This window comes from Oncorhynchus tshawytscha, linkage group LG10 (assembly GCF_018296145.1).
Source record: "Oncorhynchus tshawytscha isolate Ot180627B linkage group LG10, Otsh_v2.0, whole genome shotgun sequence".
Taxonomy (NCBI): domain Eukaryota; kingdom Metazoa; phylum Chordata; class Actinopteri; order Salmoniformes; family Salmonidae; genus Oncorhynchus; species Oncorhynchus tshawytscha.
Genome location: NC_056438.1, coordinates 15072987 through 15096319, shown reverse-complemented (window position 1 = coordinate 15096319; position 23333 = coordinate 15072987). Strand labels below are relative to the sequence as shown.

The window sequence follows — 23333 nt, the reverse complement described above, 5'->3', positions numbered from 1 at the left end:
GAACGAAAATAATATGTGCCTCATTTGCATAAATACATGGGGGGTGTATTTGTACATATGCATTAATTAACATAAAGGGGTGGAACAAGGCCGCAACCACAAACAACTCCTCTGTTTAGGCATACCTGCACTCAGCTACGCTGTCTAGACCACTTCATTATTTACTGTTGTTGTCACATTCTGTTGCATAATTCAACAAGCAGGATACCCTCAGATTACAAGTCAAAACGCTTGGCTCTAGATTACACCCATCTATACATACATGACATTGTTTTCCAGATCAGACATAATATCACTATAAAGTGTTAATTTGCTTTGATTTCAGCGCATCTAATTTGTAAATATTTCAACTGTATCAAATGATCACTTTTTCAATTCCACAAAACGTTTCCATCCATCAAAATATACTTATTGGGATTTAAAACTGAGATAATGAGGTAAATCCCAGACGAAGCTTTAGCGTTCTTATAGATGGAACTACTGACTAACTACTGACTAACTGCAAACTAACTACTGACTAACAGCTGACTAACTGCTGACTAACAGCTGACTAACAGCTGACTGACTACTGACTAACTACTGACTAACTGCAAATTAACTACTGACTAACTACTGACTAACTGCAAACGAACTACTGACTAACTACTGACTAACTGCTGACTAACTGCTGACTAACCGCTGACTAACTACTGACTAACAGCTGACTAACTGCTGACTAACTACTGACTAACAGCTGACTAACTGCTGACTAACTACTGACTAACAGCTGACTAACTACTGACTAACTACTGACTAACAGCTGACTAACAGCTGACTAACTACTGACTAACTGCTGACTAACTACTGACTAACTACTGCCTAACTACTGACTAACTACTGACTAGCTACTGACTAGCTACTGACTAGCTACTGACTAGCTACTGGGTGTCTTTTAGTATTGAGGTTAATAATATGTGTGTGAGTCTGTTTATCAGTGTATGTGCGTGTGTGTGTGTGTGTGTGTGTGTGCGTGTATGTGTGTGTGTGTGTGTGTGTGTGTGTGTGTGTGTGTGTGTGTGTGTGTGTGTGTGTGTGTGTGTGTGTGTGTGTGTGTGTGTGTGTGTGTGTGTGAGAGAGTGAGAGTGAGAGTGTGTTTCACCACTGAGCAGTAATACCAGATGTCCTCTATCAACAGGGGAGACTTTTACCTGTATGTAACACACACACACACACACACACACACAACACACACACACACTTTGCCACAAAGTTAAAAGATTCAAAGTAATCAACAGCTTCTCTCTCCCCTGTGAATTATATCATTCAATAATAATCCATTTTTAAAAAGGCACACAGAGCCTACATATAAATACACACGCAAACTATCTAGGTCAAACAGGGGAGAGGCGTTGTTCCGTGAGGGGAATAGATGAATGGAGAAGCATCTGGAAGTTCAAACAAAGGACCCAGATCAGGGAAGCTCAAGTTTCAGCCGTTTCCACCGATCTAATGTCCAACAGTTGTTTTCATCTGTAGGTAGTGATACATGAAACATTTACCAAATGTTTGTCATTTTATTTAACCTTTATTTAACGAGGCAATTCAGTTAAGAACTAATTCTTATTTGTTTACAATGACGGCCTACCAAAAGGCAAAAGGCCTCCTGCGGGGACGGGGGCTGGGATTAAAAATTAAAAATAAATTAAATAAAAATATAGGACAAAACACACATCACGACAAGAGAGACCTAAGACAGCAAGACTCTCTCTCCCTTTTCACTTTCTCCTTCTCTCCCTCCGTCTCTCATTCTTTACCCACTGAACACATACACTCCCACTGTAGGGTAAACAGGGTCGGAGAGGAAGGGAACGTGTTGTTTTTAAAGGCTGGTTGGCCGGTTGGATGGAGCGCTTAAATCCTGTAGCTGTCGAGGAAGGCAGTTGGAAGCATATGGCATGATGGGGGAGTGAGAGAGAAACAGAGAGAGAAACAGAGAGAGAAACAGAGAGAGAAACAGAGAGAGAAACAGAGAGAGAAACAGAGAGAGAAACAGAGAGAAACAGAGAGAGAAACAGAGAGAGAAACAGAGAGGGAACAGAGAGAAACAGAGAGAGAAAAAGAGAGAAACAGAGAGAGAAACAGAGAGAGAAACAGAGAGAGAAACAGAGAGAGAAACAGAGAGAGAAACAGAGAGGGAACAGAGAGAAACAGAGAGAGAAACAGAGAGAGAAACAGAGAGAAACAGAGAGAGAAACAGAGAGGGAACAGAGAGAAACAGAGAGAAAACAGAGAGAGAAACAGAGAGAGAAACAGAGAGAGAAACAGAGAGAGAAACAGAGAGAGAAACAGAGAGAGAAACAGAGAGGGAACAGAGAGAAACAGAGAGAGAAACAGAGAGAGAAACAGAGAGAGAAACAGAGAGAAACAGAGAGAGAAACAGAGAGAGAAACAGAGAGAGAAACAGAGAGAGAAACAGAGAGGGAACAGAGAGAAACAGAGAGAAAACAGAGAGAGAAACAGAGAGAAACAGAGAGAGAAACAGAGAGAGAAACAGAGAGGGGACAGAGAGAAACAGAGAGAGAAACAGAGAGAAACAGAGAGAGAAACAGAGAGAAACAGAGAGAGAAACAGAGAGAGAAACAGAGAGAGAAACAGAGAGAAACAGAGAGAAACAGAGAGAAACAGAGAGAGAAACAGAGAGAAACAGAGAGAGAAACAGAGAGAAACAGAGAGAAACAGAGAGAAACAGAGAGAGAAACAGAGAGAGAAACAGAGAGAGAACAGAGAGAAACAGAGAGAAACAGAGAGAGAAACAGAGAGAAACAGAGAGAGAACAAGAGAGAAACAGAGAGAGAAACAGAGAGAAACAGAGAGAGAAACAGAGAGAGAAACAGAGAGAAACAGAGAGAGAACAAGAGAGAAACAGAGAGAGAAACAGAGAGAGAGAACAAGAGAGAAACAGAGAGAGAAACAGAGAGAGAAACAGAGAGAGAAACAGAGAGAAACAGAGAGAACAAGAGAGAAACAGAGAGAGAATCAGAGAGAGAACGAGAGAAACAGAGAGAAACAGAGAGAGAACAAGAGAGAAACAGAGAGAGAAACAGAGAGAGAAACAGAGAGAGAAACAGAGAGAGAAACAGAGAGAAACAGAGAGAGAAACAGAGAAGAAACAGAGAGAGAAACAGAGAGAGAAACAGAGAGAAACAGAGAGAGAAACAGAGAGAAACAGAGAAAAACAGAGAGAAACAGAGAGAGAAACAGAGAGAGAAACAGAGAGAAACAGAGAGAGAAACAGAGAGAGAGAAAACAGAGAGAGAAACAGAGAGAAACAGAAAGAAACAGAGAGAAACAGAGAAGAAACAGAGAGAGAAACAGAGAGAAACAGAGAGAAACAGAGAGAAACAGAGAACAGAGAGAAACAGAGAAGAAACAGAGAGAAACAGAAGAGAAACAGAGAGAGAAACAGAAGAAACAGAGAGAAAACAGAGAGAGAAACAGAGAGAGAAACAGAGAGAAACAGAGAGAAACAGAGAGAGAAACAGAGAGAAACAGAGAGAGAAACAGAGAGAAACAGAGAGAAACAGAGAGAAACAGAGAGAGAAACAGAGAGAGAAACAGAGAGAGAAACAGAGAGAGAAACAGAGAGAAACAGAGAGAGAAACAGAGAGAGAAACAGAGAGAGAAACAGAGAGAGAACAGAGAGAAACAGAGAGAGAAAAAGAGAGAAACAGAGAGAAACAGAGAGAGAAAAAGAGAGAAACAGAGCGAAACAGAGAGAGAACAAGAGAAACAGAGAGAGAAAAAGAGAGAAACAGAGAGAGAAACAGAGAGAAACAGAGAGAGAAACAGAGAGAGAAACAGAGAGAGAAACAGAGAGAAACAGAGAGAAACAGAGAGAAACAGAGAGAAACACAGAGAGAAACAGAGAGAGAAACAGAGAGAAACAGAGAGAAACAGAGAGAAACAGAGAGAGAAACAGAGAGAGAAACAGAGAGGGAACAGAGAGAAACAGAGAGAAACAGAGAGAGAAACAGAGAGAAACAGAGAGAGAAACAGAGAGATAAACAGAGAGAGAAACAGAGAGAAACAGAGAGAGAAACAGAGAGAGAAACAGAGTTAGAGGAGGAGATGTGGTAGAGAGGGTCAGGGACGTGGGAGGGGAGGAGAAACGAGGAGAAAGAGATATAATTATGTTTACATACCATACACTACTCATCTCATATGTATATACTGTACTCGATACCATCTACTGCATCTTGCCTATGCCGTTCGGCTATCGCTCATCCATATATTTATATGTACATATTCTTATTCATTCCTTTACACTTGTGTGTATAAAGTAGTTGTGAAATTGTTAGATTACTTGTTAGATATTACTGCACGGTCGGAACTAGAAGCACAAGCATTTCGCTACACTCGCATTATTGTCTGCTAACCTTGTGTATGTTGATTGATTTGAGGTGAGAAGGAGAGGAGAGGCGAATGGCTGTGACCTTAAGCGTGGCCTTTAACCTTTAATGTGCTGTGGTGAGATCAAATCTTCATTTGGTGTGTCGGCGTGTGTGGATGGATTCACATGACAATGCTTAATTAAAGCCCTCTAGCTGTAAAACAGAGAACAGACAGAGACACAGTCAGTGGAATAGTGCTTCACTGTTAGCTCATTTTCCCCCAACATCGGACACCCCCTAACTTTAGACACTCTCTAGTGGTTGGAGGATCACCTCGAGCTCAACGTTTCAATGCCCTAAAAAAAAACGGTAAGTTTTGCGACTAAAGACACCCTTCTCGCTAGCTGACCACTGATTTTCATTGCCGTTTAGGTATGTTGTAAAATTCAACTGTGTGACAGGTCGTTAAATATCCAACTTTTTACCTAAATTATTCATGCTCATTTATATGTTATTATTAAAATGTTATCTATGTTCTCAAAACATAAGATTAATCTGTAAAACAAATAATGAGACATTATTTGGTTAAAACACTGAATTAGTGAAGAGTCTACAGGAGTGTGCACCGGGCTACACCATGACAAGTTGACAGACTAGTTTTACTGGAAGGCTAGCCAACTCGTCAACTATCTAGGAAACACTTCGATACGAGGTCGGTGTCTCTTTTTTCAACTAAATTCAACTGATAAGCCAATAACTGGGGACCGTATGCCGATAATACCAGACTTATTTTTTTTTGCTAAACTGCTGATAGTCGTAGTGTTTCCACTGAAATGTCCAACATGCTAATTTCTAACACGTTAGCTAACATTTTTACAACACCAATAATCACAAAACATTGACGGCTTGATCACAAGATAACAGTGTTGAAGGTAATATATGTCTTAAAAGCTGTTGAATATGCTGATAATACGGGGTGCTAACGCTAGTATCAGACATACGCTATTGTTCTCGAAAAATGCCAAGTGGCATTCAATAGCCCAATTAATTCCCAAGTCATCTCAAACCACTGGTAAATTGGAATCAAGAGTCATGAATCAAGTGTCACAAATTACATAATAATATGTGAATATAGTATAACCAAATAGTATTCTTTCCATTTCAGTTGGCCACCGGTCTGTAGTGTAGTTTGGACAAAGTGGATCTGTGTTTAAAGATGTTGGAGTAGTACCTTCTGTTCCGCAGGGTGTATCAGCCAGCTGTGTGTGTGTGTGTGTGTGTGCCTGTCGGCGACACAGCAGTGGACAGAGATATGCTGTGGCACCATGCAGAGAGTCTGAATTGTCCCCTGTTGTCCTGTCCTAGTTTTGGGAGTGGGTGTTTGTTTATGTTTTGTTTTCAGCAGCTCCACACGATGCGACAATTCAACACTGTAGCGGAGAAGGAAAGTGGGGCTACCGTGGGGGGACTGAGTTTAGAAAAGATACAGGATCATTTAAGATTATGGGAGTGAATAGAATAAAGACTGATAGGGAGGCATACAAAGATACTACAGTTTACTATAGAATACTACAGTTTACTATAGAATACTACAGTACTTACTATAGAATGCTACAGTTTACAATAGAATACTACAGTACTTACTATAGAATACTACAGTTTATTATATAATACTACAGCACATACTATAGAATACTAGTTTACTATAGAATACTACAATACTTACTATAGAATACTACAGTTTACAATAGAATACTAGAGTACTTACTATAGAATTCTATAGTAAACTTTAGTATACTGTAGAATATTATACTACACCCTGTAGTATCCCTTGATCTCGGGAAGTTAAGCCTGGCAATTTTGAGAATTTTACTTAAATTCATCAGAAAAGTTAGCTTATAACAGTGAACCTTTTTTGTGGGATACACATAAGGCAATTCTAGGTATTGTGGCATATTTTAGTTAAACTATCACCAATTCAATTCAACCCTCTGCATGCACAGTGCATTCTCCCACACATGTGCAGTGCACTCTTCCATCCCATGTACAGCTGATTCTCAAGATCTTGCACACTAATGAGATGCTACCTCTGGATATTCTCCAAAATGTGCAGCCCTCATCATGTGTAGTACTTAGTATAGAATGTTGTAGTACACTGTAGAACAAAAACATTTTGCTCCTTGACCCCTCTCCATGCTCTGTGTCTCAGAGGGTGGCCTTTCTCTCACCGAAACCCACACAAACACACATAGAGAGAGAGAGATGGAGGTATTTTATTTTCTTCCTAAATCCTTGTCAGAGTGATTTTTGTGTCTCACATCACAGTAACGTGGTTGTCATGGGTACATGTAAAGATGGCTATTTAGCCATTCCACTCTGGTTAAGCTTTGAGACCCATGGTTCAAAAGTGTGCGCACATTCACATGTACACTCAAACACGCAAACATACACTCAAACACGCACGCACACACACGCACGCACACACACGCACACACGCGCGCACACACCGACATACCATGTCTAAAGAAGAGAAATAATGGTAGAAGGGATCCATGTTAATCTGGCATTGTTTAAAAATCCCTAAGGTCGATGTCCACGGCCCCACCAACATTGATTTAGCATAATAACATCATCCCCATAAACATCTGTCAGTTTCAAGCTGAAGATATATGTTCATTTGCATTGGCTGCGTCTCAATTCACCACATCCATCGATGTCGCACTTCCGCGGTGAAGGGTGGCAGAGCTAGATCGGTGTTTGTCAGACCATGAGACATCTGTGGTGAAGGGTGACAGAGCTAGATCGGTGTTTGTCAGACCATGAGACATCTGTGGTGAAGGTTGGCAGAGCTGGATCGGTGTTTGTCAGACCATGAGACATCTGTGGTGAAGGGTGGCAGAGCTGGATCGGTGTTTGTCAGACCATGAGACATCTGTGGTGAAGGGTGGCAGAGCTGGATCGGTGTTTGTCAGACCATGAGACATCTGTGGTGAAGGGTGACAGAGCTAGATCGGTGTTTGTCAGACCATGAGACATTCCGAAAATCGGTCTTTTCACAAAATTGTCTGTACCTTCCGAATGGTTTGTTCTGCAAACTATTATGAGATGAGCCTCTCATGAACACGAAGGTGTTCTCCGCTCTGCTCTACGACCACCTACAAGCGTGTTGAGTCTCCTCTGAAGTCGGTAAAGCTGATCTGCCAACTTCTGTATGTAGTGTCAGAACAGTTTGGGCTACACACTAATATGGTGAAACTCTCTAGTGTCAGAACAGTTTGGGCTACACACTAATACGGTGAAACTCTCTAGTGTCAGAACAGTTTGGGCTACACACTAATACGGTGAAACTCTCTAGTGTCAGAACAGTTTGGGCTACACACTAATACGGTGAGACTCTCTAGTGTCAGAACAGTTTGGGCTACACACTAATACGGTGAAACTCTCTAGTGTCAGAACAGTTTGGGCTACACACTAATACGGTGAGACTCTCTAGTGTCAGAACAGTTTGGGCTACACACTAATACGGTGAAACTCTCTAGTGTCAGAACAGTTTGGGCTACACACTAATACGGTGAGACTCTCTAGTGTCAGAACAGTTTGGGCTACACACTAATACGGTGAGACTCTCTAGAGTCAGAACAGTTTGGGCTACACACTAATACAGTGAGACTCTCTAGTGTCAGAACAGTTTGGGCTACACACTAATACTGAGACTAGTGTCAGAACAGTTTGGGCTACACACTAATACGGTGAGACTCTCTAGTGTCAGAACAGTTTGGGCTACACACTAATACGGTGAGACTCTCTAGTGTCAGAACAGTTTGGGCTACACACTAATACAGTGAGACTCTCTAGTGTCAGAACAGTTTGGGCTACACACTAATACAGTGAGACTCTCTAGTGTCAGAACAGTTTGGGCTACACACTAATACGGTGAGACTCTCTAGTGTCAGAACAGTTTGGGCTACACACTAATACAGTGAGACTCTCTAGTGTCAGAACAGTTTGGGCTACACACTAATACGGTGAGACTAGTGTCAGAACAGTTTGGGCTACACACTAATACGGTGAGACTCTCTAGTGTCAGAACAGTTTGGGCTACACACTAATACGGTGAGACTCTCTAGTGTCAGAACAGTTTGGGCTACACACTAATACAGTGAGACTCTCTAGTGTCAGAACAGTTTGGGCTACACACTAATACAGTGAGACTCTCTAGTGTCAGAACAGTTTGGGCTACACACTAATACGGTGAGACTCTACACGTACATGTCCACTGTTCTGTTCTAGGACACTCACAGGTCTCAAAAGACTTGTCTAAAGGTCCCCAGGTACCAGCTGAAAACATGATGGAAGGATAAATGGAGACGGTTTCATGCCAAAAAAACAGTTAAATACATGTAAAACAATAATAACATATGTTTCCTGATATGTCTCTCCTATATCTCTCAGATATAGGAGAGACATTTCAGAACAAACTTTGTTTTTGGGACTATCTGTTGTTCCATGTTGTGAATCTGTTATTCAACGCATTTGTATGGGCTAATGGCAGTAAGGCCAAAATCTGTGTGTCCTGGCTTAGACAGGGCGTAGACTATTATGGTTCAAAAGATATTGGTCATGGAGCTATAGAACAGTGAGCCTGTGTCCGTGTGTGTAGACATCAGTCAGACGTTGTCACCATAGTCACATTTGTACCATGGTGTCACATTCAAAAGCTCAAGTAAGTAAGTCAGTCAGTTAGTTAGTCAATCTCTCTCCTCTCAATTCAATTCAAGGGCTTTATTGGCATGGGAAACATATGTTAACAAGTGAAGAAGATAATTAACAAAAGTGAAATCAATCATAAAAATTAACACATTTTTTACTGTAAAAAACATTAAACATTACTCTCAGAAAAGTTCCAAAAGAATAAAAACATTCAAATGTCATATTATGTGCAAATAGTTCAAGTACAAAAGGGAAAATAAATCAACATAAATATAGGTTGTATTTACAATAGTTGGCAACGTCAGCAGGGTGAATGGTGTGGGGGGGGTGATTACTTTAACAACAGCCCCCCAATCAGGCAGACACACACAGTCCGTATAACGTAAAATTTTAATTAGTAGCCTGGGTGCTTATTTGCTTAAATCACTGAACACAGCAGGCGCTTATTACAGACAGGCTTCTATTTGAGCCAGGCGTCTATTTCCTTAACCTGTTGAATCTAGGGGTCATTTTTTTATATTTGGAAAAATAACATTCCCAAAGTAAACAGGCTATTTTTAGGACCAGATGCTAGAATATGCATATAATTGACAGCTTAGGATAGAAAACACTCTAAAGTTTCCAAAACTGTAAAGATATTGTCTGTGAGTATAACAGAACTAATATTGCAGGCAAAATAATGAGAAAAATCCAATCAGGAACGCAGCGGTTTCTAAATAAGAGTCCCTTCCTATGCTTCCCTATTGAGCAGTGAATGGGATATCAACGAGATTCCTTTTTCTATGGCTTCCTTAATGTGTCTAGTATCACAAGACATAGTTTCATGCTTTTATTTTGAAAAATGAGCCTGAGCGACAACATTGCGTCAGTGTCCACCTGATGGCTCTTTGTGTATTTCTCTCGCAATAGACAGAGGTAGCCATTTTTCCACCCGGTCTTACTGAAAAAAGCTCTGTTTGAAGGTGTGCCTTTGAGAATCTGAATAGTAAGAGACCAACAACGTCTCTTCTCTAGCAGTGGAAGTGGTGAACAAAACAATTTAAATATCCAAGAAACACGAGGATACCAACTTTTATGCCTGTGGGCTTTTGCTTCTAAAAATGAAACTTTCAGAACATCACTCACAGTGCGCACAGCCTCCCAGACAGGCAGTGTTGCTGCGCAAGGTGGAATATAACATTAGGATTCCTATTTCTTTGTGCATTTCCAGATATGAAACAAAATGGCAGAAATACTTTGAAAACAGCGACTGCAGTATAGATTTAGCTATAAATTGCAAGTTGCACATGTGTCCATTCTTCGAGACAATATTTATGAAATGCTTGCAATGTAGAGCACTGAGAGGGACCACCCTCCAACGTGGTCGAGTAGCCATGGTAATAAAGTGATGGAGGCACAGAGAGAGAGAGAGGGAGAGAGAGAGAGAGAGAGAAAGAAAGAAAGAAAGAGTGAGTGAGCAAGAGAAAGAAAGAAATAAATAAAGAGTGAGTGAGCAAGAGAAAGAGAGGGTGAGAGAGAAAGAGAGAGTGAGTGAGAAAGAGAGGGTGAGAGAGAAAGAAGGAGAGAAAGAGAGAGTGAGTGAGCAAGAGAAAGAGAGGGTGAGAGAGAAAGAGAGAGTGAGTGAGAAAGAGAGGGTGAGAGAGAAAGAAGGAGAGAAAGAGAGAGTGAGTGAGCAAGAGGGTGAGAGGGTGAGAGAGAAAGAAGGAGAGAAAGAGAGAGTGAGTGAGCAAGAGAAAGAGAGAGTGAGTGAGCAAGAGAAAGAGAGGGTGAGAGAGAAAGAAGGAGAGAAAGAGAGAGTGAGTGAGCAAGAGAAAGAGAGGGTGAGAGAGAAAGAAGGAGAGAAAGAGAGAGTGAGTGAGCAAGAGGGTGAGAGGGTGAGAGAGAAAGAAGGAGAGAAAGAGAGAGTGAGTGAGCAAGAGAAAGAGAGGGTGAGAGAGAAAGGAGAGAAAGAGAGAGTGAGTGAGCAAGAGAAAGAGAGGGTGATAGAAAGAAGGAGAGAAAGAGAGAGTGAGTGAGCAAGAGAAAGAGAGGGTGATAGAAAGAGAGAGTGAGTGAGCAAGAGAAAGAGAGGGTGAGAGAGAAAGAAGGAGAGAAAGAGAGTGAGTGAGCAAGAGAAAGAGAGAGTGAGTGAGCAAGAGGGTGAGAGAGAAAGGAGAGAAAGAGAGAGTGAGTGAGCAAGAGAAAGAGAGGGTGAAAGAGAAAGAAGGAGAGAAAGAGAGAGTGAGTGAGCAAGAGAAAGAGAGGGTGAGAGAGAAAGAAGGAGAGAAAGAGAGAGTGAGTGAGCAAGAGAAAGAGAGGGTGAGAGAGAAAGAAGGAGAGAAAGAGAGAGTGAGTGAGCAAGAGAAAGAGAGGGTGAGAGAGAAAGAAGGAGAGAAAGAGAGAGTGAGTGAGCAAGAGAAAGAGAGGGTGAGAGAGAAAGAAGGAGAGAAAGAGAGTGTGAGTGAGCAAGAGAAAGAGAGGGTGAGAGAGAAAGAAGGAGAGAAAGAGAGAGTGAGTGAGCAAGAGAAAGAGAGGGTGAGAGAGAAAGAAGGAGAGAAAGAGCGAGTGAGTGAGCAAGAGAAAGAGAGGGTGAGAGAGAAAGAAGGAGAGAAAGAGCGATAGCGTTAAAGGAGAAGGCTAAGTCTCCCTCTCTCAGGTGTGTGAAGCATGTTTTCCCCTTAAATTTTACTCGCTGGTTCTTAGCTCCTTGACAATTGTGTGTGTATGTGCGTGCTTGACAGAATGTGCATGCGTGTGTGCATGTGTGTGTGAGAACAGTAGGTCTTGTCTGCGAAATAGATAATAGCACAGTGACATTGCTCTCTTGTCAAATTAACAGTTTCTATGGTGTGCTAGGCTCTAAGCTGCCACAACTGGGTTCAAATAATTTGTAAAACATTTAAAATAACTTTGAGCGTTTACTCTAGCCTGCCAAGAGGTATCAGATGGGAGGAGATTACAATTTTGAGACTATTCTATTGATCCATGAAGCCAGTTAAGCTCAATCAATCACAAAGTGTTTGGAATGATTTCAAATACTGTTTGAACCCAGGTCGGCTAGGCGCTAGGCCAGAAGGATGCCAGGGGGTAGATTTAGCAGTTTAGTCACGGTGGAGAGGGGCTGCCTTGGCTAGGCAGGCAGCCATGTCCCCCCTCTGCACCCTCCTTACACTGGGATGGAGGGAGGGAATGGAGGAAGGAGAGAGGGGAGAAGGAAAGAATCAGAGAAGACCAGCAGAGGTTCTCTCCCCTCTCCAACCTCCAAACACTGGAATAGAGGAAGGGAGGGGTGGAGAGACAGGGAGAGAGACAGGGAGAGAGACAGGGAGAGAGACAGGGAGAGAGACAGGGAGAGAGACAGGGAGAGAGACAGGGAGAGAGACAGGGAGAGAGACAGGGAGAGAGACAGGGGAGGGGGGAGAGACAGGGAGAGAGACAGGGAGAGAGACAGGGAGAGAGACAGGGAGAGAGACAGGGAGAGAGAAAGGGAGGGACAGGGAGAGAGACAGGGAGAGACAGGGAGAGAGAAAGGGAGGGGTGGAGAGACAGGGAGAGAGAAAGGGAGGGGTGGAGAGACAGGGAGAGAGAAAGGGAGGGGTGGAGAGACAGGGAGAGAGACAGGGAGGGGTGGAGAGACAGGGAGAGAGAAGGGAGGGGTGGAGAGACAGGGAGAGAGAAGGGAGAGGGGTGGAGAGACAGGGAGAGAGAAAGGGAGGGGGGGAGAGACAGGGAGAGAGAAGGGAGGAGACAGGGGAGAGACAGGGAGAGAGAAAGGGAGGGGTGGAGAGACAGGGAGAGAGAAAGGGAGGGGTGGAGAGACAGGGAGAGAGACAGGGAGAGGGAGAGACAGGAGAGACAGGGAGAGAGAAAGGAGACAGACAGGGGAGAGACAGGGAGAGAGAAAGGGAGGGGTGGAGAGACAGGGAGAGAGACAGGGAGGGGTGAGAGAGACAGGGAGAGAGAAAGGGAGGGGTGGAGAGACAGGGAGAGAGAAAGGGAGAGAGGGGGAGAGACAGGGAGAGAGAAAGGGAGGGAGACAGGAGAGACAGGGAGAGAGAAAGGGAGGGGTGGAGAGACAGGGAGAGAGAAAGGGAGGGACAGGAGAGACAGGGAGAGAGACAGGGAGGGACAGGGGAGAGACAGGGAGAGAGAAAGGGAGGGGTGGAGAGACAGGGAGAGAGAAAGGGAGAGGGTGAGAGACAGGGAGAGAGAAAGGGAGAGAGACAGGGAGGGAGAGACAGGGAGAGAGACAGGAAGACAGGAGGGGGGAGAGAGACAGGGAGAGAGGAAGGGAGACAGGGGTGAGAGACAGGGAGAGAGAAAGGGAGGACAGGAGAGACAGGGAGAGAGAAAGGGAGGGAGTGGAGAGAGACAGGGAGAGAGACAGGGAGGGGTGACAGGAGAGACAGGGAGAGAGAAAGGGAGAGAGGAGAGACAGGGAGAGAGAAGGGAGGGGGGAGAGACAGGGAGAGAGAAAGGGAGGGGTGGAGAGACAGGGAGAGAGAAGGGAGAGAGGGTGAGAGACAGGGAGAGAGAAGGGAGGGGTGGAGAGACAGGGAGAGAGAAAGGGAGGGACAGGGAGAGACAGGGAGAGAGACAGGGAGGAGACAGGGAGGAGAGACAGGGAGAGAGAAAGGGAGAGAGAGACAGGGAGAGAGAGAAGGGAGGGGGGAGAGACAGGGAGAGAGAAAGGGAGAGCAGAAGAGCAGGAGACAAAAGCATGTTTGTGTTCATGAGAACGTGCTGGATTTAGACAGGAGCTCTACTATGTGTGAAAGTGATGTCAGCCTTGTCATAGAGTGAGAGAGAGAGAAGGGGCGAGAGAATGGGAGAGAAAGGGGGGTAGAGAGAGAGAGGGGGATAGGAGGAATGGAGAGAGAGAGAGCGGAAGAATGGGAGAGAAAGGGGGGGATAGGGAGGCACAGAGAGAGAGAGAGAGAGAGAAATGGGGCACAGAGAGAGAGAAAGAGAGAGGGGATAGGAGGTGTGGAGAGAGAGAGAGAGAGAGAGAGAGAGAGAGAGAAGAATGGGAGAGAGAGAGGGGTAGAGAAAGAGAGGGGGTAGGAGGCACAGAGAGAGAGAGAGAGAGAGAGAGAGAGAGAAGAATGGGAGAGAGAGAGGGGGAGTGGAAGAATGGGAGAGAAAGTGGGGTAGAGAAAGAGAGGGGGTAGGAGGCACAGAGAGAGAGAGAGAGAGAGAGGAAGAATGGGAGAGAGATGTAGAGATGGAAGGACAACGTACGAGAGACAAAAATTAAGAAAGAGAGTGAGGGAGAGACGGAAAGAAAGAATAAAAATAAAGGGAAATAGACTACACTGTAACGTAAAACTGTAAATGATACAGTCATTTTTTGGCATTATTAACAGTAAAATACTATATTACGTTTTACTGTAGTATACTGTAAATTACGGTGCATTATGGGAAAATGTTAAGAGCGGGGAAATAATTTTTAAAAATGTATTTTGAATGGTACTATAAATCAATCTCACGGAATACAGTAGCGTACTGTATCTTTGGAGCGCAAAAAAACTTTTGTCCAGCAAGTCTTAAACCTTAAATGTTGGAGTATTTTGCAGTGTCCTGTTGGTCAAAATACTCATTAATATACTGTAATGCACACACCCTCCCAAACACATACACCCTCTCTCCTACACACATACACCCTCTCTCCCACACACACACACCCTCCCAAACACATACACCCTCTCTCCCACACACATACACCCTCTCTCCCACACACACACACCCTCCCAAACACATACACCCTCTCTTCCACACACACACCCTCCCAAACACATACACCCTCTCTCCCACACACACACACACCCTCCCAAACACATACACCCTCTCTCCCCCACACACACACCCTCCCAAACACATACACCCTCTCTCCCACACACACACACACCCTCCCAAACACATACACCCTCTCTCCCACACACACACATCCTCCCAAACACATACACCCTCTCTCCCACACACACACACCCTCCCAAACACATACACCCTCTCTCCCACACACACACCCCTCCCAAACACATACACCCTCTCTCCCACACACACACACCCTCCCAAACACAAACACCCTCTCTCCCACACACACACACACCCTCCCAAACACCAACACCCTCTCTCCCACACACACACCCTCCCAAATACAAACACCCTCTCTCCCACACACACACCCTCCCAAACACAAACACCCTCTCTCCCACACACACACCCTCCCAAACACAAACACCCTCTCTCCCACACACACACCCTCCCAAACACATACACCCTCTCTCCCACACACACACACCCCTCCCAAACACATACACCCTCTCTCCCACACACACACCCTCCCAAACACATACACCCTCTCTCCCACACACACACACCCTCCCAAACACATACACCCTCTCTCCCACACACACACACCCTCCCAAACACATACACCCTCTCTCCCACACACACACACCCTCCCAAACACATACACCCTCTCTCCCACACACACACACCCTCCCCCAAACACATACACCCTCTCTCCCACACACACACACCCTCCCAAACACAAACACCCTCTCTCCCACACACACACCCTCCCAAACACATACACCCTCTCTCCCACACACACACACCCTCTCTCCCACACACATACACCCTCTCTCCCACACACACCCTTCCTAACACATACACCCTCTCTCCCACACATACACACCCTCCCAAACACATACATGCTCTCTCCCACCCACACACACCCTCCCAAACACATACACCCTCTCTCCCACATACACACACCCTCAGCACCCTCTCAAACACATACACCCTCTCTCCCACACACACACACCCTCCCACCCTCCCAAACACGCATTGTCACATAGCCCTGCGCTATATCCCCTCTTCCATTCACCTGGGCAGTGTGTTTCCCCAGGCAGTCCTCGGTCTCACCTGGGCAGTGTGTTTCCCCAGGCAGTCCTCGGTCTCACCTGGGCAGTGTGTTTCCCCAGGCAGTCCTCGGTCTCACCTGGGCAGTGTGTTTCCCCAGGCAGTCCTCGGTCACATTTCAGTTGAATGCAGTTGTACAACTGACTAGGTATCCCCTTTACCTTCCCTTTATTGAGTAAAAATGGCTTTTGATTAAGCATGTGACATTTAAGGTAATGACTCTCTGTGTGTGTGTGTGTGTGTGTGTGTGTGTGTGTGTGTGTGTGTGTGTGTGTGTGTGTGTGTGTGTGTGTGTGTGTGTGTGTGTGTGTGTGTGTGTGTGTGTGTGTGTGTGAGAATGAAGGGAGGGCCTGTTATTATACCTTGCTCCTTTGGGCACAGATCTAGGATCACCGTACTATAGCCTTACCTTTTGAGGGAAAATGCCACAAACTGACCTGAGATTAGATTCTGCCAAGAGAGAGATTACAGTGAAGGGTCGGGCTGGTACTCAGATCCAGACTCATTGCAGAGAAGAAACTAACATCTGTGAGTGTGGCATTTGGCCGGAGCGAGGAGTCTGGGCAGCTTAAGGGAGAGAGGGCACACACACCATTGCATCTATAGATCAGCCACTGCCCCCTGCTGGTAGAAGAGAATATGACACTTATAGTATTTAGGCCATCCCTGAGCCTTGTTCATCTCACACACACACACACACACACACACACACACACACACACACACACACACAATAAATCAGACTTTGGAGAGAATCACCAAGCATTTGACTTCACCTTTCAAGTCTAGACAGTGTGTGTGCGTGTGCATGCGTGTGACTTTGACACCAAGCATTTGACTTCACCTTTCAAGTCTAGACAGTGTGTGTGCGTGTGCATTGTTGACAACTGAGTACCAGCCAGTACCAGCCATTGTCAGCTGAGTACGATGTTCACACGATGTTCCTTAATCCACCATTACTCATTTTATATTGTACGCAGATGCCATTGTACAGAAGTCAATAGTGCACACACACAAACCCACACACAGACTTACACAGAGAGATAGACAGAGAGACAGACACACAGACACACAACTGTCTCAATGTCTGTTTTGATGTTTCTGTGGCTTCCTGGCTATGGTAAGAATAGCCACTTTCCAGCCTGCCATCGGTAGAGTGGGAGAACTTGTTGTAACAGAGATCACAATAGAAGGACAGTGTCCAATAGAGTCTCTCTCTCTCTCACTGTCTCTAAAGAGATAGAATTGTGGTCTCAGTTCCATGTAGGGGGTGTCCGTAAACACAGCTCTAGGATCAGAAATAGAACTCACTGTGGAATAGGGGTAAGGGGTAATGTCTACAGAACAGAACATTGACAGACTAAAGGAATGTAAACCAAACATTCATGCTCTTATGTACATTATGTAATAATAGTTTACTAGTTTTGGCAGCAAGAGGCTAGCATGGTCATAGATCTGTGTGTGCTATTGTTCCACTCTTTGCCACTCCTTGTCATTCCAAGCCTTGTCGTGCAAAACTAAGGCTAGCAAGATGCCTCTGGGACCCTCAAGACCTGGGCTGTTTTCATCCTGTTTTTTCTCTGATAAAGAACCAGAATTGACTAACATTCATCCTCACTTTCTCCCCTTCCTTCCATCAGACCATGTCGGAGTACAGCTCTTTGCTCAGCGACCTGTCTGAAAACATCACCAATGAGGACTTGGACCAGCTGAAGTCTGCCTGCAAGGAGGACATCACAGAGGACCAGAGCAACACCATCACCTCCTCCAAGGAGTGGTTCAACTACCTGGAGGAGAACCAAAAGCTGGCACAGGGTGAGGGAGACGTTTCCAGGTTTCCCAGCTCAAAATTTGGGAAGGGAAAGGAAGGGAGGGAAGGATGGATGGATGGATGGATGGAGGGGAGTGGAGAGTGATTTAATTACCTGGCGAAGAATGACAAACTGGCACAAGGTGAGGGAGGGAGAGAGAGAGGGAGAGGAGGGAGAGAGAGAGGGGAGAGGAGGGAGGGAGAGAGAGAGGGAGAGGAGGGAGAGAGAGAGGGAGAGGAGGGAGAGAGAGAGGGAGAGGAGAGGAGGGAGAGAGAGAGGGGGAGGGAGGGAGAGAGAGAGGGAGAGGAGGGAGAGAGAGAGGGAGAGGAGGGAGAGAGAGAGGGAGAGGAGGGAGAGAGAGAGGGAGAGGAGGGAGGGAGAGGAGGGAGAGGAGGGAGGGAGAGAGAGAGGGAGAGGAGGGAGAGAGAGAGGGAGAGGAGGGAGAGAGAGAGGGAGAGGAGGGAGGGAGAGAGAGAGGGAGAGGAGGGAGAGAGAGAGGGAGAGGAGGGAGAGAGAGAGGGAGAGGAGGGAGCAGGAGGAAGGACGCTGCAAATGAGCACAGATCTTATAACGCACGTTGAAGAAAATCAAAAAATGTAATCACACTGCCATGTTACAGTAAGGTTTACTGTATTTTTGCAAAGATCTGTGCTCTTCTGCACCTTAAAAATGTCCTATGTTTCCCTCGCAGATAACCTGTCGTACATTGAGCACATCTTTGAGATCTCACGGCGACCAGACCTGCTGACCCGTGTCATCGAGTACCGCACCACGGTTCTCAAGATCTCTGAGGACGATGAGATCGACACCAAGCTCACACGCATCCCCTCCGCCAAGAAATACAAAGGTCACTTTACTATACCTCTTTTTTTCTGGCTCTTTTTTGCATTTCTTCTTCCTTATTCCTCTTGCCTTATCTTTCTCACTCCACTTTTTGTTTTTTTCTCACTTTCTCTCCCTCTTCTCTCCACTTTTTCCTTATCTTTTCTGTATTTCTCTGAGCTCTCTTTCCTAATCTGTCTCAAACTGTAAACTGTATTTCTCTGAGCTCTCTTTCCTAATCTGTCTCAAACTGTAAACTGTATTTCCCTGAGCTCTCTTTCCTAATCTGTCTCAAACTGTAAACTGTATTTCTCTGAGCTCTCTTTCCTAATCTGTCTCAAACTGTAAACTGTATTTCTCTGAGCTCTCTTTCCTAATCTGTCTCAAACTGTAAACTGTATTTCTCTGAGTTCTTTTTCCTAATCTGTCTCAAACTGTAAACTGTATTTCTCTGAGCTCTCTTTCCTAATCTGTCTCAAACTGTAAACTGTATTTCTCTGAGCTCTCTTTCCTAATCTGTCTCAAACTGTAAACTGTATTTCTCTGAGCTCTCTTTCCTAATCTGTCTCAAACTATAAACTGTATTTCTCTGAGCTCAGTCTTCTTTAGTCCTTCCTCGAGGCGTTCCTCTCACTTAACCTCAGATTTCTTTCTTGTTGGACTTTTTCTTCATTTATTTTCAGTCATTTTCTCACGTCTGTTGCAGCAGTTTACTGAGACCTCTCTCTCTCTCCTCTCTTTCTTTCTTTCTCTCTCTCTCTCCACTCTTGCTCTCTATCTCTTTAGATATCATTCGCCAACCCTCTGAAGATGAGATCATCAAGCTGGCTCCTCCCCCTAAAAAAGTGTGAGGTCTACACCTCTGACCTTTGCACTTTGACCCCTGGCACTCCAACCATCTCGACCCCCCTCCTCCTCCCGCCTCCTCCCAGTTCCACTAACACAAACCATTTTACACAGAGACGCTAGCAACACCTCTCCAATCAACCAATCAGATCGCCATGATGCTTCGCCGCCCCTTTATCCAAGGCTAAGGAAGAGCTGAAGATGAAAGATGGAGAGAATGAATCCCCCTTGTTAAGAGATGTGTTGGTCAGTTTAGAGCTTGTGTACGTACCTGTACTTGTAACACTGTTTTAAGAAAATGTGTAAGTGTGTGTTTGAATGCATGTCCGTGTGTGTATGTGTGTGTCTGAATGCATGTCCGTGTGTATGTGTGTGTCTGAATGCATGTCCGTGTGCGTGTGTATGTGTGTGTGTGTGTGTGTGTGTCTGAATGCATGTCCGTGTGTATGTGTGTGTCTGAATGCATGTCCGTGTGTATGTGTGTGTCTGAATGCATGTCCGTGTGTATGTGTGTGTCTGAATGCATGTCCGTGTGCGTGTGTATGTGTGTGTGTGTGTGTGTGTGTGTCTGAATGCATGTCCGTGTGCGTGTGTATGTGTGTGTCTGAATGCATGTCCGTGTGCGTTTGTGTGTGTGTGTGTGTGTCTGAATGCATGTCCGTGTGCGTGTGTATGTGTGTGTCTGAATGCATGTCCGTGTGCGTGTGTATGTGTGTGAGCGTGTGTTTGAGTTTAAACATATCTCTCTTTGTGTTTGTATGGGATCCCCTCTAGTTCGACCTCGAAATGTTGCAGGAAAAGCAGCATTATATCAGATACGGTATTCGCATGGCCAGTGTTAGGCTATTAGGATGAACATGCTGCCATTAGGTACATACATTTGCAAACATATCCTTCAATCACTCTTGCAATACACTTGAATTGCTATTCCACTAAGAGACAAATCAATGGGAGACTAAGTGAAAATGTCACTTAAGTGGAAGTAGGATTCCACTTAACTTAGCATTATGCATTACGATTTATCAGTGGAGCAAAAAGAAAGCTATAGTACAGGTGTCATATTTCCTTCACTCATAACTCAGACGAAATCATCAGATCATTGGATATTAAAAAGTGTTTCGTTAGGGATTCATAGAAAAAGCCAATATTTGCCTTTAGCCTAGCCATAGCCATGGAATTATCGAAGAAGAAAATGTTATATTACATGTATTATTATATTTATATGGTATTACACCATGACAATAGTATCATTTGATCGTCTTTTTGTTTTGTTGACTTAAAATGAACATGCTATCCTATACCCTACATCGTTATAAGGACCAATAGAATTCACATGCAGGGGGGAAATAAAGCCTATTGGCTACTCTCTGTTTTGTTCATACTAAGCTTTGAGTATGTAATATATAATTGTATGATTATCTATTTTATATACATATATAATTATATATATACATACATCATTATTGAAGTCTATGGTATGAAAGCTTATAAGCTAACTCTAAGGCTAGGTTTAGGCTAATGCTAGCAGGGAACTCTCATTGCAGTGCTGTGTAACGTGATTCCAACGGTAATCCAACGTCTGTCAAATAATATTGTTTTTAAACAGTGATTTTACACAAAGATTCAATGCTCCTTTAATGTGAAATAGTATTTTAAAAAGACACCTTATTGTAAACCTTATTATAAAAACATATACAAAATTCTTGTATTGATCAATTTAAAAACTCTATATGAAACACTATCTAATATTAGAAAAACTAAAATATATATATTTTATAAGGATATAAAATATGTATGATATTTACTGTGTTTGAATAAGAATCAACATCTTTCTGCTCCGAAAGTGCCACTCAAATTCCAAGCCAAAAGTTTTTCAGGACAGAAAACAACGGACCAATCAGGGGGAGGGACTGCAGCCTCTGAAAGAAATGTAAGGAAATAACAAACCGGTAGATAGACGCAGAAAAAGAAAAACTGCCGCAATATCATGACAAAAAAAGTACAATATATAAACCAATGATATACATACATAGTTCATCATCTGTTTTGTGAAAAGCCCAAGTACTGCATTAATCATTAACACACACACAACAGTGCACTACACTTTAAATCAGGTGTGTTAAACTCATTCCATGGAGGGCCTAGTGTCTGCAGGTCTTTGCTTTTTCCTTTCAATTAAGACCTAGACAACCAAGTGAGGGGAGTTCCTTACTAATTAGTGACCTTAATTCATCAATCAAGTACACGGGAGTAGCAAAAACCCAGACACTCAGCCCTCGGTGAAATGAGATTGACAACTGTGCTCTAAATATCCAAATCACCTAGTCCCTAACACATTCTGGGTCTCAGTCACCATACATAAAACAAAGCAAGATTGTTGATTCAAATAAACAAAATACTCATATATATTACACTGTGTTTCCTCCCTACGAAGAATTCGTAGCAGAATTCGGTGTATACACTCCATGACAACTAATGTGTCAAATGTGAAAATGTGTGTGAGCCTGTGTGGTTGCACCCACACACTTGTACAGTCAGTACACATCACGTTCAATCTCACTCGTAAAGAAGGGGGACTATTTAGCGAGTTTGCTGAGGGCTTCACACCTCACAACTGGTCTGTGTGGATGTCTGCCAAACTAAAGGGTCTCGGCAGGGATACTGATTATAAGTGTGTGAGCTGAGGGCTCCTGATCCTGATGAAACCTTCACAGAGGTCCTAAGATCTCAAAAACACCTATACAACAAATTCTATAATTGCACAGTCACGGCCACCACTTTCTTTGGGGGGAAAAAAATGCCTTTTCTCTCCCATAGCCTCTACTCTCACCTCTCCCCACACCCCCTCTTTCCCTACCCCCAGTGCCAATGACCAAGACTTTTATTTCCATCGCAGTTTCTGTGATCTGGTTTTGTATTGCTCGCTCTTAAATGTATAGTGTTGGAACTTATTAGTATCCCATGCACTTATCTTTGATATATTCTCCTCCACATGTATTATCCTCATTATGTAAACCAGGGACTGTAATCATGAAGCGCTTAATAATAGGATTCCTGATCTAGGATCAGGTCCCCCCTGTCTATATAATCATAATGCATTATAATCTGAAAGGCAAAACTGATCCTAGATGAGCACACCTACTCTGAGACTAATGAATGCGTCCCAAACTACTGAACTGAGTAAAAAATAGTATTGTAAATATATTCAGGGCCAATTGTTTGTAAGGTTGACTGTCAAGCACGCCCCCCTTAGGAAGCCAGCACCCCTTTATGGTGAAGCGGTGGCTGCTGTTAATGAACCCTGTGCCAAAATGTGTAACCTGATCCTAGATCTGTTGTTTGTTGCGACTTCTAATCTACTGTAATTTGTGCTGAATGGGTTATGGTTAGGATTACCTGTTGCTAGGGAGCAGCAGTTCGTCTTGCAGGCAAGGGCAATCAGTTGTACTTACCGCTATGATCTGTGGGTGCTGGTAGACAGGGTAGATATCACCTTGCTGGAGGAAGAGTTTGTGTCAGATGACCATTATAGATCCTCTTAGGCTTACTATTTCACATACCACTAACAGATCTCTGAAGAAAAGCAGATAAATTGTCGTAACAGTAATAGGAAGTTATAAACAAAGTGTGTCCAAAAACAAAAATACATATTTAAAAAATAATAATAATTGTAGATTCTTATGAGGATCGCAAGGGAGGTGTTGTTTTCTTGTTAGTTTTTTGTCTTGTTTTTGTTTTGTGTGCTAAAAAATATATATACTTAAACAGTAAGTAGGGATGTTTGAATCTGTGTTTGTGACCATGTTACTTAGGTATTTTTTTCATGTCAGAATTCCACTATGGGTAATAATGGACTGTGCCATGTTAG

At 43.9% G+C, this 23333-nt stretch overlaps 1 protein-coding gene across 1 annotated transcript in view; it reads left to right on the top strand.

Moving 5' to 3' along the window:
- The window catches only part of LOC112233954 (astrocytic phosphoprotein PEA-15-like), a 43943-nt gene extending 24335 nt beyond the window's left edge, over window positions 1–19608 (top strand). The window contains exons 2-4 of the mRNA XM_042329536.1: window positions 17627–17801; window positions 18489–18644; window positions 19406–19608. Of these exons, the coding sequence (XP_042185470.1) occupies window positions 17630–17801; window positions 18489–18644; window positions 19406–19470 (393 nt within the window). The 5' untranslated portion in view covers window positions 17627–17629 and the 3' untranslated portion in view covers window positions 19471–19608. The remainder of the gene's footprint in view (window positions 1–17626; window positions 17802–18488; window positions 18645–19405) is intronic.
- The last annotated feature ends 3725 nt before the right edge of the window (window positions 19609–23333 follow it).